At 46.6% G+C, this 26691-nt stretch overlaps 1 protein-coding gene across 1 annotated transcript in view; it reads right to left on the reverse strand.

Annotated features, from left to right (window-relative positions):
* The window catches only part of CUBN (cubilin), a 729033-nt gene that overhangs the window by 518055 nt on the left and 184287 nt on the right, over positions 1-26691 (reverse strand). Inside the window, exon 27 of the mRNA XM_063921523.1 lies at positions 9297-9456. Coding sequence (XP_063777593.1) covers positions 9297-9456 — 160 coding nt within the window. The remainder of the gene's footprint in view (positions 1-9296; positions 9457-26691) is intronic.

The following is a 26691-nucleotide window of genomic DNA, read 5'->3' on the forward strand; positions in this document are numbered from 1 at the left end:
GACCTGTGTCTGCCGGAAAGAGAGATCCAAGGTAGGCTTTAAATCTAGGATCGAGCACGGTGGCCAAAATGTAGTGCTCTGATTTCAACAGATTGACCACCCGTGAATCCTTGTTAAGCGAATTAAGGGCTGCATCCACAAGTCCCACATGCCTAGCGGAATCGCTCCCTTTTAGCTCCTTCTTCAATGCCTCCAGCTTCTTCTGCAAAAGCCTGATGAGGGGAATGACCTGACTCAGGCTGGCAGTGTCTGAACTGACTTCACGTGTGGCAAGTTCAAAGGGCATCAGAACCTTGCACAACGTTGAAATCATTCTCCACTGCGCCTGAGACAGGTGCATTCCACCTACTATATCGTGCTCAATTGTATAGGCTTGAATGGCCTTTTGCTGCTCCTCCAACCTCTGAAGCATATAGAGGGTTGAATTCCACCTCGTTACCACTTCTTGCTTCAGATGATGGCAGGGCAGGTTCAGTAGTTTTTGGTGGTGCTCCAGTCTTCTGTACGTGGTGCCTGTACGCCGAAAGTGTCCCGCAATTCTTCTGGCCACCGACAGCATCTCTTGCACGCCCCTGTCGTTTTTAAAAAAATTCTGCACCACCAAATTCAAGGTATGTGCAAAACATGGGACGTGCTGGAATTTGCCCATATTTAATGCACACACAATATTGCTGGCGTTGTCCGATGCCACAAATCCACAGGAGAGTCCAATTGGGGTAAGCCATTCCGCGATGATCTTCCTCAGTTGCCGTAAGAGGTTTTCAGCTGTGTGCGTATTCTGGAAACCGGTGATACAAAGCGTAGCCTGCCTAGGAAAGAGTTGGCGTTTGCGAGATGCTGCTACTGGTGCCGCCGCTGCTGTTCTTGCGGCGGGAGTCCATACATCTACCCAGTGGGCTGTCACAGTCATATAGTCCTGACCCTGCCCTGCTCCACTTGTCCACATGTCCGTGGTTAAGTGGACATTGGGTACAGCTGCATTTTTTAGGACACTGGTGACTCTTTTTCTGAGGTCTGTGTACATTTTCGGTATCGCCTGCCTAGAGAAATGGAACCTAGATGGTATTTGGTACCGGGGACACAGTACCTCCAACAAGTCTCTAGTTGGCTCTGCAGTAATGATGGATACCGGAACCACGTTTCTCACCACCCAGGATGCCAAGGCCTCAGTTATCCGCTTTGCAGTAGGATGACTGCTGTGATATTTCATCTTCCTCGCAAAGGACTGTTGAACAGTCAATTGCTTACTGGAAGTAGTACAAGTGGGCTTACGACTTCCCCTCTGGGATGACCATCGACTCCCAGCGGCAACAACAGCAGCGCCAGCAGCAGTAGGCGTTACACGCAAGGATGCATCGGAGGAATCCCAGGCAGGAGAGGACTCGTCAGAATTGCCAGTGACATGGCCTGCAGGACTATTGGCATTCCTGGGGAAGGAGGAAATTGACACTGAGGGAGTTGGTGGGGTGGTTTGCGTGAGCTTGGTTACAAGAGGAAGGGATTTACTGGTCAGTGGACTGCTTCCGCTGTCACCCAAAGTTTTTGAACTTGTCACTGACTTATTATGAATGCGCTGCAGGTGACGTATAAGGGAGGATGTTCCGAGGTGGTTAACGTCCTTACCCCTACTTATTACAGCTTGACAAAGGGAACACACGGCTTGACACCTGTTGTCCGCATTTCTGGTGAAATACCTCCACACCGAAGAGCTGATTTTTTTGGTATTTTCACCTGGCATGTCAACGGCCATATTCCTCCCACGGACAACAGGTGTCTCCCCGGGTGCCTGACTTAAACAAACCACCTCACCATCAGAATCCTCCTGGTCAATTTCCTCCCCAGCGCCAGCAACACCCATATCCTCATCCTGGTGTACTTCAACACTGACATCTTCAATCTGACTATCAGGAACTGGACTGCGGGTGCTCCTTCCAGCACTTGCAGGGGGCGTGCAAATGGTGGAAGGCGCATGCTCTTCACGTCCAGTGTTGGGAAGGTCAGGCATCGCAACCGACACAATTGGACTCTCCTTGTGGATTTGGGATTTCGAAGAATGCACAGTTCTTTGCTGTGCTGCTTTTGCCAGCTTGAGTCTTTTCATTTTTCTAGCGAGAGGCTGAGTGCTTCCATCCTCATGTGAAGCTGAACCACTAGCCATGAACATAGGCCAGGGCCTCAGCCGTTCCTTGCCACTCCGTGTGGTAAATGGCATATTGGCAAGTTTACGCTTCTCCTCCGACAATTTTATTTTAGGTTTTGGAGTCCTTTTTTTACTGATATTTGGTGTTTTGGATTTGACATGCTCTGTACTATGACATTGGGCATCGGCCTTGGCAGACGACGTTGCTGGCATTTCATCGTCTCGGCCATGACTAGTGGCAGCAGCTTCAGCACGAGGTGGAAGTGGATCTTGATCTTTCCCTAATTTTGGAACCTCAACATTTTTGTTCTCCATATTTTAATAGGCACAACTAAAAGGCACCTCAGGTAAACAATGGAGATGGATGGATTGGATACTAGTATACAATTATGGACGGGCTGCCGAGTGCCGACACAGAGGTAGCCACAGCCGTGAACTACCGCACTGTACTGTGTCTGCTGCTAATATATAGACTGGTTGATAAAGAGATAGTATACTCGTAACTAGTATGTATGTATAAAGAAAGAAAAAAAAACCACGGTTAGGTGGTATATACAATTATGGACGGGCTGCCGAGTGCCGACACAGAGGTAGCCACAGCCGTGAACTACCGCACTGTACTGTGTCTGCTGCTAATATAGACTGGTTGATAAAGAGATAGTATACTCGTAACTAGTATGTATGTATAAAGAAAGAAAAAAAAACCACGGTTAGGTGGTATATACAATTATGGACGGGCTTCCGAGTGCCGACACAGAGGTAGCCACAGCCGTGAACTACCGCACTGTACTGTGTCTGCTGCTAATATATAGACTGGTTGATAAAGAGATAGTATACTCGTAACTAGTATGTATGTATAAAGAAAGAAAAAAAAAACCACGGTTAGGTGGTATATACAATTATGGACGGGCTGCCGAGTGCCGACACAGAGGTAGCCACAGCCGTGAACTACCGCACTGTACTGTGTCTGCTGCTAATATAGACTGGTTGATAAAGAGATAGTATACTCGTAACTAGTATGTATGTATAAAGAAAGAAAAAAAAACCACGGTTAGGTGGTATATACAATTATGGATGGGCTGCCGAGTGCCGACACAGAGGTAGCCACAGCCGTGAACTACCGCACTGTACTGTGTCTGCTGCTAATATATAGACTGGTTGATAAAGAGATAGTATACTACTAATATTATATATACTGGTGGTCAGGTCACTGGTCACTAGTCACACTGGCAGTGGCACTCCTGCAGCAAAAGTGTGCACTGTTTAATTTTAATATAATATTATGTACTCCTGGCTCCTGCTATAACCTATAACTGGCACTGCAGTAGTGCTCCCCAGTCTCCCCCACAATTATAAGCTGTGTGAGCTGAGCAGTCAGACAGATATATAATATATATAGATGATGCAGCACACTGGCCTGAGCCTGAGCAGTGCACACAGATATGGTATGTGACTGACTGAGTCACTGTGTGTATCGCTTTTTTCAGGCAGAGAACGGATATATTAAATAAACTGCACTGTGTGTCTGGTGGTCACTCACTATATAATATATTATGTACTCCTGGCTCCTGCTATAACCTATAACTGGCACTGCAGTAGTGCTCCCCAGTCTCCCCCACAATTATAAGCTGTGTGAGCTGAGCAGTCAGACAGATATATATAATATTATATATAGATAATAGATGATGCAGCACACTGGCCTGAGCCTGAGCAGTGCACACAGATATGGTATGTGACTGAGTCACTGTGTGCTGTGTATCGCTTTTTTCAGGCAGAGAACGGATTATAAATAAAACTGGTGGTCACTATCAGCAAAACTCTGCACTGTACTGAGTACTCCTAATGCTCCCCAAAATTAGTAAATCAAGTGTCTCTCTAATCTATTCTAAACGGAGAGGACGCCAGCCACGTCCTCTCCCTATCAATCTCAATGCACGTGTGAAAATGGCGGCGACGCGCGGCTCCTTATATAGAATCCGAGTCTCGCGATAGAATCCGAGCCTCGCGAGAATCCGACAGCGTCATGATGACGTTCGGGCGCGCTCGGGTTAACCGAGCAAGGCGGGAAGATCCGAGTCGCTCGGACCTATGAAAAAAAACATGAAGTTCTGGCGGGTTCGGATTCAGAGAAACCGAACCCGCTCATCTCTAGTATTAACCCATGGCCGGGCCCCTAGGCTTTCAGAAATTTCAGGACCTCTCTGGCACTTCAATCTTTCATCCCACTACAGCGGACATTTGGGAAGCAGAGCTTATGCCATCACTTACACTTTCAGTATTCACACGGACACCGATACCCAGTTGAAATAAAGTCTGTCGGGATTTCGGCATCAGTATCCTGAATGCCAGGATCCTGACAGTCGTCATTTTAACTGCTTCCCGTCTGTTGACCTCTTTTCTCACAGCACAATTGTTCCTCCTTTTCTTCCTTTTTCTTTTGAAATCCTGACTTGTGTTTGTACATGTTGGCTGCCATTTGTACTTTAAGTATGTGTAAATAATAACTGCTTTGGCTGGTCCCAACGGCCCTTGGGAACATTCAAGCACAGGCAATCAAGGTCACGACTAGACTGTATTGCTCATGGAGCTGTAATAATGGTGAAGGCGGCATGACATCACAGCCCTGACGTTAGGGCATTACAGAACTCCTACCCCAGCACCCTTCCCCACCCCCGCACCCCCAGTCAGGCTTTTGAATAATACGGCCCAGGCTGTGATGGGTTCGCAAGTACAGTCAAGAGATGTAGCGGGTGAGCCTGCAGCATGCAGGAGCGCGGCTGTTGGCCCTAAAGGGCATTGATGAAGGCTTAGAGGGGTGTAGTACGGCTGACCGGCGGTCTCCTGACCGCCGGTCAGCTTACCGACGCCGGGATCCCGGCAGCATACCAATGCCGGGATCCCGGCGGGGAGGGGCGAGTGCAGCAAGCCCCTTGCGGGCTCGCTGCGCTCGCCACACTGCGGGCTCGGTGGCGACCTGCGGTCACCACGGGTTCTTCTATTCCCACTCTATGGGTGTCGTGGACACCCACGAGTGGAAATAGTCCCTGTTGGTCGGCATGCCGACCATCGGGACAGTGACCCGTCGGGCTGGTGGAGGAGGTCATGTGACTGTCGGTCAGCTGACCGGCGGTCACATGAATACCACCCGCTTAGAGGATCCACCCATGAGTATGCACTGGAGTACAATGCAGAATGGGGAAAGAGGAATAATTACCCTGTAGTGCATGGAGATTAGGGTGAAGAGAAAGACTGATATTGCGGAAGCTGGCGAGAGAACAGAGCAGAGTTAATATCTTTATGAGTCAGAGGGCCAGCTCTTTGGACTATGAGGTCACGTGATATATCTGTGATTATGCAACCGAGAACGCTGCAGGAAGAGAAGATGCAGTAAGTGATGTGATTCTTTATTCAATCAGAGAGATGGTCTGGCTCCCATTGTCTCGTTTTACCATATGCGGGTCAGCGGCACACACAGGTAGGGACGGCATTACATTATTTCCATTACATTATTTCAAACTCTAATAAACAAATGAGGTTATAAAAAGAATGCTTCATCGTAAAACAAATATGAACTTCAGAATTTAAAGGAATAGGATTGGTAAAATTTGAAGAATTACACAGTATTATATCCCAAAATACAAAACAATGTCTTATATCAATCTAATTAAAAACATAGACGGCAAAAAATCCTTTCAACCATTACTTTGATGCGAGTTTATTACACATGGCAGACGTTCAATCTGGCTCATACTGTAACTGAATGAAATACAGGAAACGTGTAATGAATCCATCATTTCTGTGACCGCACAAGAACCTATTCCTACATTTGTATATGGAATGAGAAGGCCAGTAAATGGCAATGCCGTGTATAGTCTTTACAGTGTAATGTGCCATTATGGACTAGATAGAAGAGGCACCAAATAGTTATGCAGCTACAGTATGTGGAACTACAAGTACCAGAAGGTACTGTCAGACTGGAAGGGCCTACTGAGAGCTGTAATTCCACAGCAGCTGGTGAGCCGCTGGTTTCATAACCCAACTTACTGCAGAACTATGCTGTGGGCGTGACATAGACAGAGACAGGACGTTACATTTCATGCCATAGGTATTTGGAAAATGACATCAGTTCCTAAGTTACTGTGCTGCTGTGCACAGCTGCATCTTCTCCCTGAGGATTACCAAAGTCCTCCACGCACTGTACATAGCTAAATCACACAGACTACTACCAGCTTCTGCTAAGTGCTCCTCCCCTCACCCCTCTACAGACTGTTCCTCTGTTCTGCTGATAGGATTCCCACCCTCCACATCCCTCTCTGCTGATCTTCTGATTTCAAGACACTGGGGTCTATTTACTAAGCTTTGGATGGAGATAAAGTCAAAGGAGCTAAACTACCAGCCAATCACCTCCTAACTAACATGTCACAGGCTGCGTTTGAAAAATGACAGTTAGCAGCTGATTGGCTGGTACTTTATCGCCGTCGACTTTATCTCCATCGAAGGCTTAGTAAATAGACATCATGTTTTTCTCTCTTCCTCTGCTCTGCTACTTACAGAGCCTACATTCTCACCTACAAAGCAATATACTCTCAGCTGCCCCTTATTACAGGTCTTTATGTGTCCCTATGTTCTTTGCACCATAAAACGTTTTCCCTGGCTGCCCCAAGTCCTAACATTTGTACTGTCACGTATGTGTATTTTTCTTTCTTATCATTATATGCATTCATTTAGCCCTTTGCAGTGCCAGTCCCCACGGATATCCGCATGTGTGAACCAGGTAGCCGGTCTGCACATGCACTGTGGAACTGAAAATGCAGACACAGGCTTTCAGTTCCACTTGTTAAAAAATTGATAAATAAAAAATATATAAAAAATACTGAACACTGACAATATGGTTTATTTTAAAATAATAAAGCACTTTTTACATAATTTTATTTTGTTACTGCCATCCTCATGTGATGATGACTGAATAAGAAGAAGGCCGACAGCGAGATACTGATGACCTGACTTCCCAGTAAGCATTTTCACTCTAATCCTAACCGTAACCCACCCCTCCTGCAGCCTAACCCTAACCTCCACTCCCTCAGTCAAGCCCTACCCATCCGCCATGTAGCCTTGTCCCCCTAGTGCCTAACCCTAACCCCTATACTTACCTCTGGAATTCGTTGGGATTCTGACCGTCATGATCCTCCTGTCAGAATTGTGATAGCATCCCACAGTGTAAAGTCATGGGGCCAGGGTTGGACTGGCCCATAGGGGTACAGGGGAAACCCCCAGTGGGCCCCACTGTCGGTGGGGGAGGAGGCCCCCAACTCCTCCTCTAGGGGCACTTGAATTATACATTATACATATGTTACCTTATATTACACAGGACTGTGGTATATTTTTTACAGTGCATTGGTTCGTTATCATGCATGCACCAGCAGTATTTACTATATATATATATATATATATATATATTATCAAGTGGTAGAGACCATGCACTCTCTAATGGTTAGCCAAACCTCTGTGTTAGCTAGCCACACCCCCTGCAGAGACTGGCCACACCCTTACACACGGGCCCCCACCACTGCATTACCCCGGTGTGCCCATCATGCCCCAGTCCGACACTGCATGGTGCTGTTGGCACTTTGATACATAGGCCCCATTATCTTCTTACTCCAGGGTCTAAGGGGTCTACTTACTAAGCCTTGGATGTCATTTTTTCAAACACAGCCTATGACATGGGAGTTAGGAGCTGACTGGCTGGTACTTTATCTCCGTGCACTTTATCTCCATCCAAGGCTTTAGTAAATAGACCGCTAAATCTATCTCATGTCGATCTTCAGATCTAATGAATCACAACGGAACCTGGAGCCCTTTTTACACAAATCTGCAGACAGGTGTACAAATGTGGCAAGATCCAGGTGTCGGGGTATGTTAGCAATGCAGTTTTGTAGCTTCCTGGGTTTTTATTTTTATTTGTGCGAATAAGATGCACGTTCTGAACTAAAAAGATGCTTGGTGCGACCAAGCCACACGGAACCTGGCGCACAAAGCGCTTGCTAGCCACAGTATAAAAGGACACATTAATACACAGTATGTGATCTATTTATATAGGGGAAGAAATCCTCACATATATCTTTGCTAATATTTGTGATTTGCGATTCTCCCTATTTACGAAGCATCACGGGATGTGATGGCCATTGCAGGGGCTTTGCATGGAAAAGCCATTTACCCCATGTATCTAAGGAAACTGAAGGTGTAGCGAAGTGCTTATTACATACGATACACTAATGGGTATATTTACTTAGGTGTGAGTTTTTTAGAAATGGTGATGTTCCCCATAGCAGCCAATCAGATTCTTACTATTATTTTTTAGTAGCAGCCAGATAAATGTTAAGTGGAATCTGATTAGTGGCTATAGGCAACGTCTCCATTTCTAAAAAAAACTCTTAGTAAATATACCCCTAAGCTGCAGAACAGTGACCACAGTTATTATATTTCCACAATCAGGTGTACTAGGCATCCAATGCACGGCCCTTCTCCTGGCTTGAAATCTAACTGACACAAAAAAGCCCTTCTGCTCTGGTAGTCATTTACTCATATCAGATTCCAAATATCATTCTGCTCATTCTTTGCCTCAAGGCTTGGTAGAAGTAAGCATGCATGATATAAAAGTAGATTTTGAATTGTTATATGATTTAGTTCTGCCCCGTTCTGAATAAGAAAAGACAATAACAACCCAAAAAAATGCAAACAAAAAATAAATTATATATATATATATATATATATATATATATATATGTATATATATATATAGAAGAGCAATAAGTCCGGCACTCCTATGATATGGGTTACCTTCACCCGGTGCCCTCGCAAAAGACAAAATGTAGGCAGGCGACGGCGCGGCACTCCAGGCTTGAGGAAGAGAATAATGGACGACAACCAATTCTGCAACAACGTTTCAATCTTAATCGATTTTCATCAGGTAACCTGATGAAAATCGATTAAGATTGAAACGTTGTTGCAGACTTGGTTGTCGTCCATTATTCTCTTCCTCAAGCCTGGAGTGCCGCGCTGTCGCCTGCCTATATATATATATATATATATATATATATATATATTTATATTTTCTGATATTTAATATATTATAAAACAAAAACCCAAATTGCCTTACCATTAACATTCCACATTAGCTGAAATCCTTGACGTGAGGTGGTGCCATCTGACTGGAAGACAACATGAAGGCTGGTGCCGTTAGTGCTGCTACCTGGAGGTGGTTGGTCCCCACAGTACGTCCCAATGAGTCTGGCCTGATCATTAGGCCCATCGTACAGCTGAGAAGAGATACATACTTTAGAAAAATATTTTTAGCAGTCCTTTCTACAAGGGTGAACCCTGAAGAAGGATTAAAGTCCCAAATAAATCATTACAGAACAGGAATTATCAGGCTAAGGGCGGGATGTACTAAAGGAAAAATGCGATAAAACCACAGTTTTCGGGGGTTTTATTGCATTTTCGTATGTACAAACACCCAACCGACGCGTTTTCGCCGCACAGGGTATCACCATCTTTGGATGGCGATACCCTATAGAAGCCTATGGGCTTCTTATAGCTAGCCGCAGCAACCTGCGGCCTCTGGCAGACGGCGACCCCGACACCCCCCCGGCATAACTTCCTCCAGGAAGCCTGGACCCGGAAGGTAATCTCCTCCTCCCCATAGCAACGCAGCCGGAGGTCCTTCCGGCTGCAGGGGGGAGGAGGAGGCGCCGGGTTACAGCCTGCTGCCTGGCAGGTGAGCAGGTGAAGCACCCGGTGAGGTGGCGGAGACCCCCTGCACACCACCTCACAGGTATCGCGGGGGGCCTCCGTCACCGCATTGCGATATTGATCGCATATGTTAGTACATATGCGATCAACAACGCTGTGATACACGGCGAGGGCGGTTGATAAATGACCAACTTCTCTAACTATGAATGTTCATTTCATTGAACTTAACCTATAGGGACTTAGCAAATACAAAGGTCAGCCAATAATTCTGAGAATGTGGAAAATCACTATAAACCAGTTACATGAAGAAAACTGATGTCCTCACTGGTTCCTAATGCACTCATAGGGGTCCATTCAACTAAGCATGATTCCCGCGATGCAGTGTGCACATCACAGTACATATTGCACATTTTAATGGGGATGCAAATTGAAATGCGCGATTTAGGGACAACTGGGCAGATTTATTAAGCCTGGAGAAGTGATAAAGCAGTGATAAGTGCAAGGTCATAACGCACCAGCCAATCAGCTCCAATATGTAAATCGACAAGAGCTGATTGGCTGGTGCGTTATCACCTTGCTCTTATCACTTCTCCAGGCTTAATACATCTGCCCCAATGGATGTCATTGCTGGTCACTTAAAATCTAAATTAGTTTATTAATTTTCTGCTTTAAACTACTAGAGCTCCACTTATAGCACAGAGGACGTTTTATGCGCGAGTTTCAATAATGAATTCAAAAGTAGTGTATTGCGCTCCTGATTGGCTGCCAGCCCTCGAGTTCCGATTGGCTCGCTGGCGGCCAGCAATACACTTGAAATGGCACCGGCGCTGTCACGGTCTCCATGGCTGCCCGCAGCTAACTACTGTATGCACCAACAGCTGGTAGGACTAAGAGAGCTGATTACAACTGCACAGTGCTAGGGGGGGGGTGATCGCCACAATCACCCTCCGCCAGGGCTGCCATCAGAAATGAAGGGGCCCGGGACTGACAAATGAGGCAGGGCCCCCCTCCCCACACAAACGCTGCCCCATTCCTCCCCCCTGCATTCTACAAAACTTACATTTTGAGGGGGCCCGGGAGGCAGCAGCAAAGAGCGGGACAGGGACAGCTGCCTGCGAACCGCCAGGCAGCCACGGCATGGAGGAACAGAGCCGCAACGCTATTATTAGTACAGAGCCTGCCGTGAGCCAATCGGAGGTCACGGGCCGGCAGCCAATCAGGAGCTGCCAAATGGCAGCTACTGATTGGCTGCCGGTCCGTGACCTCCGATTGGCTCACGGACGGCATTGTAGTTAGAATAGCGCCGCGGCTTAGCCTCTGTCCTTCCAAGGCAGCTGCCGGTACGCAGCGTTAAAATAATTGTCGCCGTTAATTAGTTAACGCGATATTAACGCGTTAACTTGCCCAGCCCTAATTAAAACATGATGAATAATTCTATTATTAGTAATAGTAAGCAACATAATAAAGTCTAGCAAGGAAAAGACATGAGGTGCACACCCCAAATGGCATGGTTCCTAAAATAAGAGGCCTTGCAATGGGGAAACCATAGTACGACAATGAACAAAATCACTAAATGTGTCCGACAGAGGAACTGGGAAAAAAAAAAAAAATTCAGTGTTTACACTTTATGTTTCCTAGCAACATAAAGCAGAAATAGTATTTTTACCCAGACCTGAATGTACAAGATTTACACCATTTCCTCCCAAGCACTATGTGCTGGTACACAGAACTCCGTTTCCATGGAAACCTCTTCCTACACTCACCCTGCAGCACTGAGGGGAAAGCCTCTTTACATTATGCAGAATTCGGTTCTTAAATCACAAGGAGAAATGACTCATCTGCGCTGGTATCACAGAGAGAGCAATTCAGAATCTCCTCAATGAAGTTAGTTTACAACACATTTTAAAAAGAAACTCAATTTATTTAGCCCTAATCTCATGTATTGAACATTTTTTTTTGTCACATGTATTCTATAATGACTGATAGCAGACCACTATTTAATTGTAAATGAGGGCACTTCAAATTGTGTGCAGAACAACATTTGTAAAACACTGTTTCCTATTGCCTTCATACAGCAAGATATATAACTGTGTACTCCTGGTTTTCTACTATGGAGTAGCTTCAAATAATGGTGAGTGGCGTGAAGTTCCACATTACATTAAAGCATAGTTGCCTACCTTAATTCTGCAGGAGACTCCCTGAAATAGTAGCAATATCCCTGACTCCCTGAATAGACCAGCAATCTCCCTGATTGCAACTTACCCCATTATGCAGCTGTTAAGGGCCGTATTCAAGGGCCGATTTGGGGAGAGATGTGTGCTGAGCGAACCGCTCAGCACACATTTCTCCCCCCGCTCAGCACAGCGTGATGTGTGCTGAGCGTGCGGTGGGAGACGGGGGGCCGCTCATTTCACCCAGCGGGTGAAGTGAGCGACCTGCTAGATTGGCCTGCATGCAGGCCAATCTAGCACCAGCGATAGCGATGTGCAGGGCTGCACATCGCTATCGCTGTGGGGGGTACACACGGAGCGATCGCTGCTTAAAATCTAAGCAATCTAGTCAGATTGCTTAGATTTTAAGCAGCGATCGCTCCGTGAGTACCCCCCTTTACATTCTTGGGGGGGGAAAAAGATATCAGTGATATGTGTATTCAGATGGAATCATCACTGCCATTTCCCTGCATTGGGATTAAGGCACAATGATCCCTATGGCTACATGCATTTTAAATAAAGTTTCTCGTGGCCACTTACAGTGTATGGAACCTCTTGTAAAACACAATACACAAACAAATCCTGCAAAACATCAGTGTCTTTTCTTCAACAAGTAAATCTTACTAACTTTCCGGCTCATTTACATTTGGGTGTAAATAATTTTTATGACATGCCCCTCAGATGTAGCAGTACACGTCCGCGCTGATAGCTGTTACTTCATTGGTGCCTACCTTGCTGCACCCACACCCTCCTCCAGTAGGTGGCAGTGTGGTAGGCTAATGGGGGCAATGTGGGCTGTTCCGGGGCCTGGTCAGTTGGGGAAAGTGGGCAGTCCAGGGGCGTGGCATCATGATTGCGTCATCGTGGCCTTGCACCCCCTCCCCCCGCTAGACAGTGCCGAGAAAACAGGCACTGTATAGCAGGGGCCGGAGCTAGGATGACGCGATTCAGCGAGACTCACGTCATCATTTCCCCCTCGGACCACGCACTTGTTCTCTGCTGTGGGCGGCCGAGGGGGAGGGTTGCGGGGGCCTGCCAGGGAAAGCGGGAGACTTACCCACCTTTCCGGGAGACTCCCGGCCATTCTGGGAGGGTAGGCAAGTACGTGTTACTTTTGCAATCTCCCTGGAAGGCTTTTTCAAAAGTAGGCAATTATGCATTAAAGCTCAATTCACGGAATATTTTCCTGAAGTGCGCTCCTGATTCCCATGCAATTCAATGAGTAGTGTGAAATCGTGGATGTCGCAAGTTAATCCTGCAGTGTGGGACCTTTGTGAAGTCCATGAAAAAGTGGGGAAATCTTCCCGCACCCAGAAAAAGTGGCAAATAATACAGCAGGACAGTGTAGAAGCTGTTAGTGGCTGTAAACTAAGAATTGGAGGCTGCCCTATTGCATCAATGGGTTGATCTCTGCAACCTTTATAGGAGAATGATGGAAAAATGATAGCTAGCAAGTATATTTCAGAAGATAAACGTGTCTAGAGTATTTGGGGGAACATCAAAGTTTCTCTATAGTGATTTTTAATAATTTATTTACAAGTTTGTAAAAAACAAAACCCTTGCAAGTTCTCATCTGCTAGCTCCTTTCCATACTGTACAACACCTCAGCATACATGTCCCACACACTTTTATTCATGTTTTTGCTTTTTAAGAAAAATACAGTACATGAAATAGGACATGCCTTTATTTGGACATATGAGGTCTGATAATTAAGTTTGTGAACTGATCTCGGTAATATCTCACTGCTGAATATCACTGTAGTTGCCTTCAAAGTACGTCCCTTGGGAAGCTATGCATCGATGCCAGCACCTAGTCCATCCTTCAAAACAAATTTGGAACTGATTATGCAGAATGGCTTTCAGAGCTGCCGTCATATTACTCCTGGTGTCATCATTGTCATCAAAACATACTTGCCTACTCTCCCGGTTTCTGCAGGACACACACGATTTTTGGGTAGTCCACCTGTAATCCCGGAAGAGTGGGCACCACTCCCGCATTCTGTCCACCTGTAACCCCGGAAGAGTGGGCACCACTCATAGAGAAAGAGGCAGAATGCTGAGATTTGTACACCAATCCGAGAAGAAGGTGGGGCCTAATGGCTTGTTTCCATGACAAACAGGTTATTTGGCCCACCCCCTATGCAAATATGCACTAATCATCGGGGGTTTAGAGGGGAGGGCCTCCCTAGGCACAACAGTAACAGCTGCCCTCCATCTGCCTAATTTTATTCTTTTTATTGATGGTTATAAGCCCTCATATGATGATAGCCAATTTAAAAGAATAATAAAAAAGCCACTAACTACAGAATGACATTTTAATTATGTATACATTTTTAATAAGTAGGACAGCTTACAGGGGCAGTATGTGCAAGAGCTATCGATTTACATTCCATCAAGATGGAATATGGTACAGTATAGTGGAAATATTTTGCAGTTACTGGTACTTTTTAGGCTGACAGTACCAACACAAGCATCCAAGTGCTGCCCCCAAACAAGTGCCTCCCATAGGCATGTGCCTCACGTGCCTAATAGGAAATTCGCTACTGCTAATCGTGCCAATTTTCTCATGCGGGGATGAGGCCTAATGGCACGATTAGCATACCCCGCCCTTGTCGCCTCCTACCTGCTTCTCTTTTCCAGTCATTTCCCAGAGAGGAGGTTTTCAAAGTAGGTTAGTATGCAGCAAAATGCCTTCCTTTCAATATTTCCTTTATCTTTGGGAACAAAAAAAATGTAATCGGGGGCAAGATCTGGTGAATAGGGAGGGTGTGCCTACATAATTATTTGTTTATTAGCTAAAAACTCCCTCACAGACAGTACCGTGTGTGCAGGTGCATTGTCGTGTTGCAAGTACCGTGATTTGATGGCAAAAGGTTTGGGTCGTTTCCATCTAACTTCTTCACGCAGCCTTTTCAGTACTTCTAAATAGTAATCTTGATTGACTGCTATACTCCGATATTCTCGCAACGGTGCACTAAAACACATACAGATAATAATAGATGCCACCCAGGAAGAGACTGCCGTAGATCAACAACACAGCTGTGAAACGCTAATATGCCTATGGTGTCAAACCATACAGAAATTTCTGTCCAGTGCTGCCACAGCAAGCACACGCTGGCAATTTTGCAAACTTAATTGTATTGAACTCGTATTTTACTATTTAAAAACCTCAACATACATTATTATTCATTGGGAGAGATGTCCCGGGGGCACTGCACTGTGTCCTGACAAATTGCATTAACATAAAGATGTATTTCTACTTTTCACCTAGTCTAGAGCTGTAAGCTGAAAGCCGTGTTAACTGACATTTTCAATAGCAAAATCTTCATGGGCCACAGGTTTTTAAACTTATTCTGAGGCCAACTCATGGCTAATGGAGTCCAGTGCCATATTAACAATGAGGCGGATGGAACAACAGCTCCAGGCCTCTACAAAAAATAGGCCCATCTTCGTGACATCATGATATTGCCCAGCCATTATTTTCTTCACAAAATTAATACATTTTTATATGTTTACATATTTAGGGCGACAATGGGCTGATAGTGTTAGGGATGTACAAACCCAAATGGCACTGACAACACCCTCATATCACTGGCCACACCCACACACATCTGACCACACCTCCTCCCCTTCTCATAAAAGGCCCATTGATAATTTTCAGCCTCAGGTCCATAGGGCCTTTAATCTGGTCCTGATGGAGTCTTCGCCTATGGCTTTCAGCCATACATATTTATAAACAGTGCATTTATTTCACCCCAATGCCACTGAATATGATTCAAAGCTCCCTTCTAGTGTTAAACGCAGAGCTGGCAAGCCATAGTATGACCTTTCACCGTGTCTGCTATTGCAAAGGGGATGGGTATGAGCATGGTCGGACTGGCCCACAGGATACCAGGGAAACCACCGGTAGGCCCCACTGCCTGAGGGCCCACTCCTTCCTCTAGGGATCAGGTTCCAGACTGTGCACTTGTATTATACATGGTATATATGTTGCATTACACTACACTGAGCTATTGTGTATTTCAAGCCTCTGTAGAGGCTGGCCACACACCCTTTGTAGGCTGGCCACACCCCTAAGTATGGTCCCATATAACTGCATTTCCCCGGTGGGCCCTTCATGCCCCAGTCCGACACTGGGTATGAGTGTTCAACCATCAAAATCACAATAGCATTTGGTATGGCATACCATTGCAGTTACAGTTCATCTGCACAGAGCATTTCTGTTAACTAGAAAACTGCAAGCCAATCAGACGTCTAGAAACTGTTGTCCTTTTCAGGGGTTCACACCTGCTACATTCCGGATACATGCATGTCAACAGGGGTTGGGTATGCGTGACCGGCGGTCAGGAGACTAACGAGTGGAAATAGTCCCCGTTAGTCGGCATGCGGACTGGCGGGGTTGTAAGGGGGTGGGATTCCGGTGTCGGTATCCTAACCGCTAGTCACATAACTACCTCCCGTCAACAGTTGGGGTGTCATATTCGGAGTAGTGAGCTCGTAGCACCATGAGGAATCTCCAAAAAAGGTTGGGTACTGAAACATCCCCAATTCCCAACCGCCACCCCTTACAAATATCCCTGCAATGCTGCATGTATCAGTGACAGAGGTAAGTGGAAGCAGGAAGCTCCTCCCTCCAAAGGTCCCCGCAGCTGTTACAAAAGTCCTGATAGGACAGTCCAGCCTAAATCAGTTGGGAGGTATACAGATAATACAGCACAGAGAATACCCCCACACCCCTCTTTTCTCTTGGCACAACATTAATTATATCTGTTTTGTTTGTTACAAAGTAATACAGTAATATCATTAATAAAGAGAGTGATTTGGGCAGGATTTCCCACTTTATAGATTCTAGTGATGGATTTTGAAGCATACCATTCTGATTTAATTCATGTATAAGCACAAAACAGGCTTTTACTTCAAGTTGCAAACAGCATAAAGTCACATTACTCTGAGCTGGCCGGGCGTGGCAGCTGACAGATTACTTTCCGAGGAGAAGAAGTGACTCATTCATTCTAACGGTCGCATGTCTGAATGAAAACCATCGCAAATCAGAATATTCTTCTATTTTATTTATAAAGCATATCTGCTCTGTTCTTTTAAGGATCAGGACCTATTGCATGTCCAACTCTGGCTGAGCACAGGAGGAGAAGAATGTGGTCTATACAATATCGCACAAGAGCATATTCAGAGCAGCAACAGCGTCATTGATTGCATGGAAGCTGCTACTTAGACATGGTCATTATTACCTGCCGTGTGAAAGGGCCTTTTTAAAGTGAATTTATCTATCTATCTTTCTATATAAATATCTAATTTATTTAAAGACCCTGGTTATCATTTATGCGCCTGGTGACTTAGTGACATGTGTCGTTGTAACAATGCAACACCGGTTGTACTTGTTGACTGTGCAAGACCTTTATTGTTAATTGTGCACGGATTGGGGCAGCAATATGGCATGCATTTCAGGATGAGCTAATATTAATTGGGATTAAGGGCGTTCTTGGGTGTATGAGGGCATTCTTCACTGCTATGCACTATTAGCATACCTCCCAACTGTCCTGATTCCAGCGGGACAGTTCCGCTATTCGGACACTGTCCCGCTGTCCCACCCGCGGGTCGCAGTGTCCCGCGTGTGGGGGGGCAGTTGGGGGAGCCTTTGATCACCCACTGCTCTGCAAAGCAGCGAGTGATCTCTGAATAGATGCTGTGCGCATGGTATCTATTCAGTGCTGGGAGGGGAGCAGAGGGCTGCTCAGGGAGCGCTGGGCACGCCCCAAAAGGCTGGAAAATGGGTCCGTTTGATGAGGCCACGCCCACTCTGGTGAGGCCACGTCCCTCCCGACCGAGGCCAAACACCCTTTCTGGAAAGCCGCGCGATGGTCCCGACTCCCTTCACACTAAAGTTGGGAGGTATGTATTAGACAAAAAGTAGATTTAATTTTGAATGATGGAATATATAAGTGATGAAAAGTAGTGAAGTGGAATCTAGATGGGATTTGGTAGCGGAGACATAGAACCTATAGAGATTAGATTATAGGGCTGATTCTAAGGTGACAGCAAAGAAAACAGAGAAAGTAACTTTGTATCTGGAACAAACCATGCTGCAGTACAAGGGGTGCAAATACAATGGGGGAGATGTAACAAACCTTGGAGAGAGATAAAGTGGAGGGAGATAAAGTACCAGCCAATCAGCTCCTGTGACTTTATAACCTGTGTTTAAATAAAATGACAGGAGCTGATTAGTTGGTAGTTTACCTCTCTCCACTTTATCTCTCTCCAAGGTTTAATACATCTCCCCCATTGTATGCTGGGAAGACACTGGCTGCTTTTGTATGTAGGCCACAAATACTGACCAGCTTAATCTTAACATAGCAATTTAGATTTGCGTTTGGACACGCTCCTCTCACATCCAAATCTCTCTGCACATTTTACATCTGCCCCACCTGCTGTGTAATATGGTGTTACCAAGATGCACAGTCAGTTACTGGATCTTTTTTGCTTTCATCTAAACTCAGAATCAGCCAATACTGTATGTATAGTTGAAAATAAGAATTTACTTACCGATAATTCTATTTCTCATAGTCCGTAGTGGATGCTGGGACTCCGTCAGGACCATGGGGAATAGCGGGCTCCGCAGGAGACAGGGCACATCTAAATAAAGCTTTTAGGATCACATGGTGCGTACTGGCTCCTCCCCCTATGACCCTCCTCCAAGCCTCAGTTAGGTACTGTGCCCGGACGAGCGTACACAATAAGGAAGGATCTTGAATCCCGGGTAAGACTCATACCAGCCACACCAATCACACCGTACAACTTGTGATCTGAACCAAGTTAACAGTATGATAACAAAAAACGAAGTAGCCTCTGAAAAGATGGCTCACAACAATAGTAATAACCCGATCTTTGTAACAATAACTATGTACAAGTATTGCAGACAATCCGCACTTGGGATGGGCGCCCAGCATCCACTACGGACTATGAGAAATAGAATTATCGGTAAGTAAATTCTTATTTTCTCTAACGTCCTAGTGGATGCTGGGACTCCGTCAGGACCATGGGGATTATACCAAAGCTCCCAAACGGGCGGGAGAGTGCGGATGACTCTGCAGCACCGAATGAGAGAACTCCAGGTCCTCCTTAGCCAGAGTATCAAATTTGTAAAATTTTACAAACGTGTTCTCCCCTGACCACGTAGCTGCTCGGCAAAGTTGTAATGCCGAGACCCCTCGGGCAGCCGCCCAAGATGAGCCCACTTTCCTTGTGGAGTGGGCCTTTACAGATTTAGGCTGTGGCAGGCCTGCCACAGAATGTGCAAGTTGGATTGTGCTACAGATCCAACGTGCAATCGTCTGTTTAGACGCAGGAGCACCCATCTTGTTGGGTGCATACAATATAAACAACGAGTCAGATTTTCTGACTCCAGCTGTCCTTGAAATATATATTTTTAATGCTCTGACAACGTCCAGTAACTTGGAGTCCTCCAAGTCGCTAGTAGCCGCAGGCACCACAATAGGCTGGTTCAAGTGAAAAGCCGAAACCACCTTAGGGAGAAAATGAGGACGTGTCCGCAGTTCTGCCCTGTCCGAATGGAAAATCAGATATGGGCTTTTGTATGATAAAGCCGCCAACTCTGAAACTCTCCTGGCTGAAGCCAGGGCCAATAGCATGGTTACCTTCCATGTAAGGTATTTTAAATCTACCGATTTTAGAGGCTCAAACCAATGAGATTTGAGAAAATTCAAAACTACGTTCAAATCCCACGGTGCCACTGGAGGCACTATTGGGGGTTGTATATGTAGTACACCTTTGACAAAAGTTTGTACTTCAGGCACTGATGCCAATTCCTTCTGGAAGAAGATTGATAAGGCCGAAATTTGAACTTTAATGGACCCCAATTTTAGGCCCATAGACAATCCTGCTTGCAGGAAATGTAAGAATCGACCCAATTGAAATTCTTCCGTTGGAGCCTTCTTGGCCTCACACCACGCAACATATTTCCGCCAAATGCGGTGATAATGTTGTACAGTCACTTCCTTTCTAGCCTTAATCAAGGTAGGAATAACTTCCTCTGGAATGCCCTTTTCTTTTAGAATCCGGCGTTCAACCGCCATGCCGTCAAACGCAGACGCGGTAAGTCTTGGAACATACAAGGTCCCTGCTGAAGCAGATCCCTTCTTAGAGGTAGAGGCCACGGATCCTCCGTGAGCATCTCTTGAAGTTCCGGATACCAAGTTCTTCTTGGCCAGTCCGGAGCCACCAGTATTGTTCTTACTCCTCTTTTCCGTATAATTCTCAGTACCTTTGGTATGAGAGGCAGAGGAGGGAACACATACACTGACTGGTACACCCACGGTGTTACCAGAGCGTCCACAGCTATTGCCTGAGGGTCTCTTGACCTGGCGCAATATCTGTCCAATTTTTTGTTGAGGCGAGACGCCATCATGTCCACCTTTGGTTTTTCCCAACGGTTCACAATCATGTGGAAGACTTCTGGATGAAGTCCCCACTCTCCCGGGTGAAGGTCGTGTCTGCTGAGGAAGTCTGCTTCCCAGTTGTCCACTCCCGGGATGAACACTGCTGACAGTGCTATGACATGATTCTCCGCCCAGCGCAGAATCCTTGCAGCTTCTGTCATTGCTCTTCTGCTTCTCGTGCCGCCTTGTCGGTTTACGTGGGCGACTGCCGTGATGTTGTCCGACTGGATCAACACCGGCTGACCCTGAAGCAGCGATTTTGCCAGGCTTAGAGCATTGTAGATCGCTCTTAGCTCCAGTATATTTATGTGAAGGGACGTCTCCAGGTTTGACCACACGCCCTGGAAGTTTCTTCCCTGTGTGACTGCTCCCCAGCCTCGTAGGCTGGCATCCGTAGTCACCAGGACCCAGTCCTGTATGCCGAATCTGCGGCCCTCTAACAGATGGGCACTCTGCAACCACCACAGGAGAGACAACCTTGTTCTTGGTGACAGTGTTATCCGCTGATGCATGTGCAGATGCGATCCGGACCATTTGTCCAGCAGATCCCACTGAAATGTCCGTGCATGGAATCTGCCGAATGGAATCGCTTCGTAAGAAGCCACCATCTTTCCCAGGACTCTTGTGCATTGATGTACTGACACAGTTCCTGGTTTTAGGAGGTTCCTGACAAGTTCGGATAACTCCCTTGCTTTCTCCTCCGGGAGAAACACCTTTTTCTGAACCGTGTCCAGAATCATTCCCAGGAACAGCAGACGAGTTGTCGGGGTCAATTGAGATTTTGGAAGATTCAGAATCCACCCGTGTTGCTGAAGCACTACCTGGGTTAGTGCTACACCGACTTCCAGCTGTTCTCTGGACTTTGCCCTTATCAGGAGATCGTCCAAGTAAGGGATAATTAATACGCCTTTTCTTCGTAGAAGAACCATCATTTCGGTCATTACCTTGGTAAAGACCCGAGGGGCCGTGGACAAACCAAACGGCAGCGTTTGAAACTGATAATGACAGTCTTGTATCACGAACCTGAGATACCCTTGGTGTGAGGGGTAAATTGGGACATGCAGATAAGCATCTTTTATGTCCAGGGACACCATGAAGTCCCCTTCTTCCAGATTCGCTATCACTGCTCTGAGTGACTCCATCTTGAACTTGAATTTCTGTATGTACAGGTTCAAGGATTTCAGGTTTAGAATAGGTCTTACCGAACCGTCCGGCTTCGGTACCACAAATAGTGTGGAATAATACCCCTTCCCCTGTTGTAGGAGGGGTACCTTGACTATCACCTGCTGAGAATACAGCTTGTGAATGGCTTCCAAAACCGACGTCCTTTCTGAGGGAGACGTTGGTAAAGCAGACTTTAGGAACCGGCGAGGGGGAGACCTTTCGAACTCCAACATGTAACCCTGAGATATTATCTGCAGGATCCACGGGTCCACTTGTGAGCGAGCCCACTGATTGCTGAAAATCTTGAGTCGACCCCCCACCGCTCCTGAGTCCGCTTGCAAAGCCCCAGCGTCATGCTGATGGCTTTGTAGAACCCGGGGCGGGTTTCTGGTCCTGGGCAGGGGCTGCTTGCTGCCCTCTCTTACCCTTTCCTCTGCCTCGCGGCAGATAAGACTGTCCTTTTGGTCGCTTGTTTTTATAGGAGCGAAAGGACTGCGGCTGAAAAGACGGTGTCTTTTTCTGTTGGGAGGGGGTCTGAGGTAAAAAAGTGGATTTGCCGGCAGTTGCCGTGGCCACCAGGTCCGAAAGACCGACCCCAAATAATTCCTCTCCTTTATATGGCAATACTTCCATATGCCTTTTGGAATCCGCATCACCTGACCACTGTCGCGTCCATAAACTTCTTCTGGCAGATATGGACATCGCGCTTACTCTTGATGCTAGAGTACAAATATCTCTCTGAGCATCTCGCATATAAAGAAAAGCATCCTTTAATTGCTCTAGAGTCAATAAAATACTGTCCCTATCCAGGGTATCAATATTTTCAGTCAGAGAATCCAACCACACTACCCCAGCACTGCACATCCAGGCTGAGGCTATTGCCGGTCGCAGTATAACACCAGTATGTGTGTATATACTCTTCAGTGTAGTTTCCAGCCTCCTATCTGCTGGATCCTTGAGGGCGGCCGTATCAGGAGACGGCAACGCCACTTGCTTTGATAAACGTGTGAGCGCCTTATCCACCCTAGGGGGTGTTTCCCAGCGCGCCCTAACCTCTGGTGGGAAAGGGTATAATGCCAATAACTTCTTGGAAATTAGCAGTTTTCTATCTGGGTTAACCCACGCTTCGTCACACACGTCATTCAATTCCTCTGATTCTGGAAAAGCTACAGGTAGTTTTTTTCACCCCCCACATAATACCCCTTTTTGAGGTACCAGCAGTATCAGAGATCTGCAAAGCCTCCTTCATTGCCGTGATCATATAACGTGTGGCCCTATTGGAAAATACGTTTGTTTCTTCACCGTCGACACTAGATTCATCTGTGTCGGTACCCGTGTCGACTGACTGAGGTAAGGGACGTTTTACAGCCCCTGACGGTGTCTGAGACGCCTGAGCCGGTACTAACTGGTTTTCCGGCCGTCTCATTTCGTCAACTGACTTTTGTAATGTGCTAACATTATCACGTAATTCCATAACTAAAGCCATCCATTCCGGTGTCGACTCCCTAGGGGGTGACATCACCATTACCGGCAATTGCTCTGCCTCCACACCAACATCGTCCTCATACATGTCGACACACACGTACCGACACACAGCAGCCACACAGGGAATGCTCTAATCGAAGACAGGACCCTCTTAGCCCTTTGGGGAGACAGAGGGAGAGTTTGCCAGCACACACCAAAAACGCTATAAATGTATATAAACAACCCTAGAAGGTGTTGTTTTTGATATAAGCGCTTTTAATATATCAATATCGCCAAATTATGCCCCCCTTCTCTTTGTTACCCTGTTTCTGTAGTGCAGTGCAGGGGAGAGTCCTGGGAGCCTTCCTCACCAGCGGAGCTGAGCAGGAAAATGGCGCTGAGTGCTGAGGAGAATAAGCTCCGCCCCTTTTTCGGCGGGCTTTTCTCCCGGGTTTTAAGAAAACTGGCCTGGGTTAAATACATACATATAGCCTTAATGGCTATATGTGATGTATTTATTTTGCCACTAAAGGTATTTAATATTGCTGCCCAGGGCGCCCCCAGCAGCGCCCTGCACCCTCCGTGACTGAATCAGTGAGACGTGTAGCAACAATGGCGCACAGCTGCAGTGCTGTGCGCTACCTTCATGAAGACTGAGGAGTCTTCTGCCGCCTGCTTTCCGGACCTCCGTCTTCAGCGTCTGTAAGGGGGATCGGCGGCGCGGCTCCGGGACGAACCCCAGGAGGACCTGTGTTCCGACTCCCTCTGGAGCTAAGTGTCCAGTAGCCTAAGACTCCAATCCATCCTGCACGCAGGTGAGTTGGAAATCTCTCCCCTAAGTCCCTCGATGCAGTGATCCTGTTGCCAGCAGGATTCACTGAGATTTAAACCTAAAAAAACTTTTTCTAAGCAGCTCTTTAGGAGAGCCACCTAGATTGCACCCTTCTCGGACGGGCACAAAAACCTAACTGAGGCTTGGAGGAGGGTCATAGGGGGAGGAGCCAGTACGCACCATGTGATCCTAAAAGCTTTATTTAGATGTGCCCTGTCTCCTGCGGAGCCCGCTATTCCCCATGGTCCTGACGGAGTCCCAGCATCCACTAGGACGTTAGAGAAAGTGTTCCTGAGGCCGGTCAGATGACCAACACCGGCATCCCAACATTGAGAATGCCGAGAGGGGATGGGGTAACCCGCTGAGGTGGTGGCTAGTGCTAAGACTCTGGAGGTGGCGGCTAGAGCTAAGACTTGGGGAGTGGCGGCTACGACTAGCCCCCCTCCCCCCCAGGCCCTAACCCTATTAGTGGCCCCAATACTTACCTTTGGTATGTCGGTGTTCCAGCTCCGGGATTTAGAGTGTTGTCAGGATTCTCGCGTTGGTCACATGACCTCTGACATCCCAACTGCTGGGATGCTAAACGCATCCCCTCTGGGATTTCCAGAAGTTGCCTTGCACACCCAGAAGAGTACTTCCCCAATAAAGTGGGTGGTATAGACCCCCACCCTCATCCTACGTCTAAATGCCCCTATATAGCTGAGACAAATTGTTGTCATTTCCAGATCCCTCAATGCCTGTGTCGGGGAGATGGGAATACTCAACAAGTTTCAAAATATTGATTTCCCGATCCGGACTGAAAATGGCTGTGATCAGCAAAAGGGATTTTTAAAGTGAAGAATTTTGCCAATCATAAATGATGATCCCGGATGGGTCGGGGAATCATGGAAACGGTGGCTGGATATATGGTGGAATTAGCACCCCTAGAGGAGATACCAATTGCTAAGTATGAAAATAATACATAAGCTCTGGATGCCTGTTGCAGCATCTGTTCAACATCAACGCAAAGGGAACTACTAGTACATCTTATATACACTTCAGGAACAAATCCGTATTGTTAACTGTGTAAATTTGTTTTGTGTTTGCTCATTTAATATACGTTAAGTATCTCTCTCACTCTCTGTAAAACCAAACGATTAATAGTGACTGGCAGAGTGCATGGAACATAGAAGTCAGTAGCCTGTGTTTCTGTTTTTGGCATGAGGTATATAGAACAGTTTGTAATGCCCATGACACTGATGTGCCAATTGAATCCTACCATTCATATCCTAAACACTTCATCCGTCAGTTACGGCAGAGCAGCGGTATTAGTGTTGTGTTGTGCCACAGGAAATGCCATTTGACACAGACCCAGGAAGTTTCAGAGGTTCTATAAAAGAAACAATGCTACATATTATAATGCTTGGTATTGATTCACCATAGTTCTCCCAAGTTTGGGCACTAGAGCAGTTTGGCAGAACACTGTATAAAGCAATTATGTGGCAGCCTGTGTGCATGTTCAGGGTACTCCTGGTTCGCAAGTGCTAGGAAGGGGAGGCAATCAATTTGCTTGCTGATTGTCGGGATATTGGCAGTCAGGATACCGACGCCGGAATCCCAACAGCCGACAATACCGACAGCCAGAATACTGGCTACTCTCACTGGTGGGTGTCCATGACACCCATAGAATGGGAATAGATCCGCAAGGGGACTCGTAGTGCTTGCCCCGCTGCCGGCATTCTGGCGGGATGCCGCTGTCGGTATACTGACGGTCGGCATCCTGTCCCCCGGGAATACATATACATTCTCTGGGAAGTATCTAATCTGCACCGTCCATGACATGTACTCAGGACCGTCTTTTCCAATGGGCTTAATGGGCAATTGCCCAGGAGGCTCCAGGAGTCTAAGAGCCCTAGGCTGATAGTTGAGGATCTCCTCTTTTCAGGCGTACCAGATTTTTGAAAACCAGCCCTGGGGAACCTGAGATATCTGACTTTGAAGCAGCAGTCCCTATCTGAATCCGTCAATTGCTTTTCTGAATGGATGAATATCTCAGGTTCTGTCTGAATTTTTCTGAGGATATACTCCAAAATCTGGGACTCTCCCCTTTCGGTGGACACTGGCAGCTTGTCTCTACCATGCCCAGAACCAGAGATATCAGCCTTCCAGCAGCCAATCCCTGCTCCAGCTCCACACGCCTAAGATGCGGCTTTATATATTTGTCGTTTTCTTAGTGTGTATGTCAACATAGGTCGACATGGACACCGTATAAGTGAACCGCGTACCCTCGTATGGGTCACTGCACTCGCCATGCTTTAGGCGCGGTGCCTCTCTGCGCTCGGCACACTATTATATTCCCCCTCCAGGACCACTGGGATGGTAAAGTGTGAACAAGTCAGTTTCAATGAAAAAAATCATGAAAAACTCATGCCGACTGTTGACATTTTAAATGTCGGTATTATGACCTTCTCTGTATTTTAAATGTCAGTATTTTGACCATGTCGGGATTTTGATTGTACTGTAGCAAATTGACCGCGTCCCCTATCCACCACTCGCCCGCATATTAAATATCCCCACCACTCTGGAAGTCACGTACCGAGGCCCCTTCATTCAGCCTAACGCCCCCTTCTACAGTTTACTGTTCTGCCTCCCAACCAACTACACTAACCCCCCTCCCCCTCAT

The sequence above is a fragment of the Pseudophryne corroboree genome, chromosome 5 (genome assembly GCF_028390025.1).
Source record: "Pseudophryne corroboree isolate aPseCor3 chromosome 5, aPseCor3.hap2, whole genome shotgun sequence".
Taxonomy (NCBI): domain Eukaryota; kingdom Metazoa; phylum Chordata; class Amphibia; order Anura; family Myobatrachidae; genus Pseudophryne; species Pseudophryne corroboree.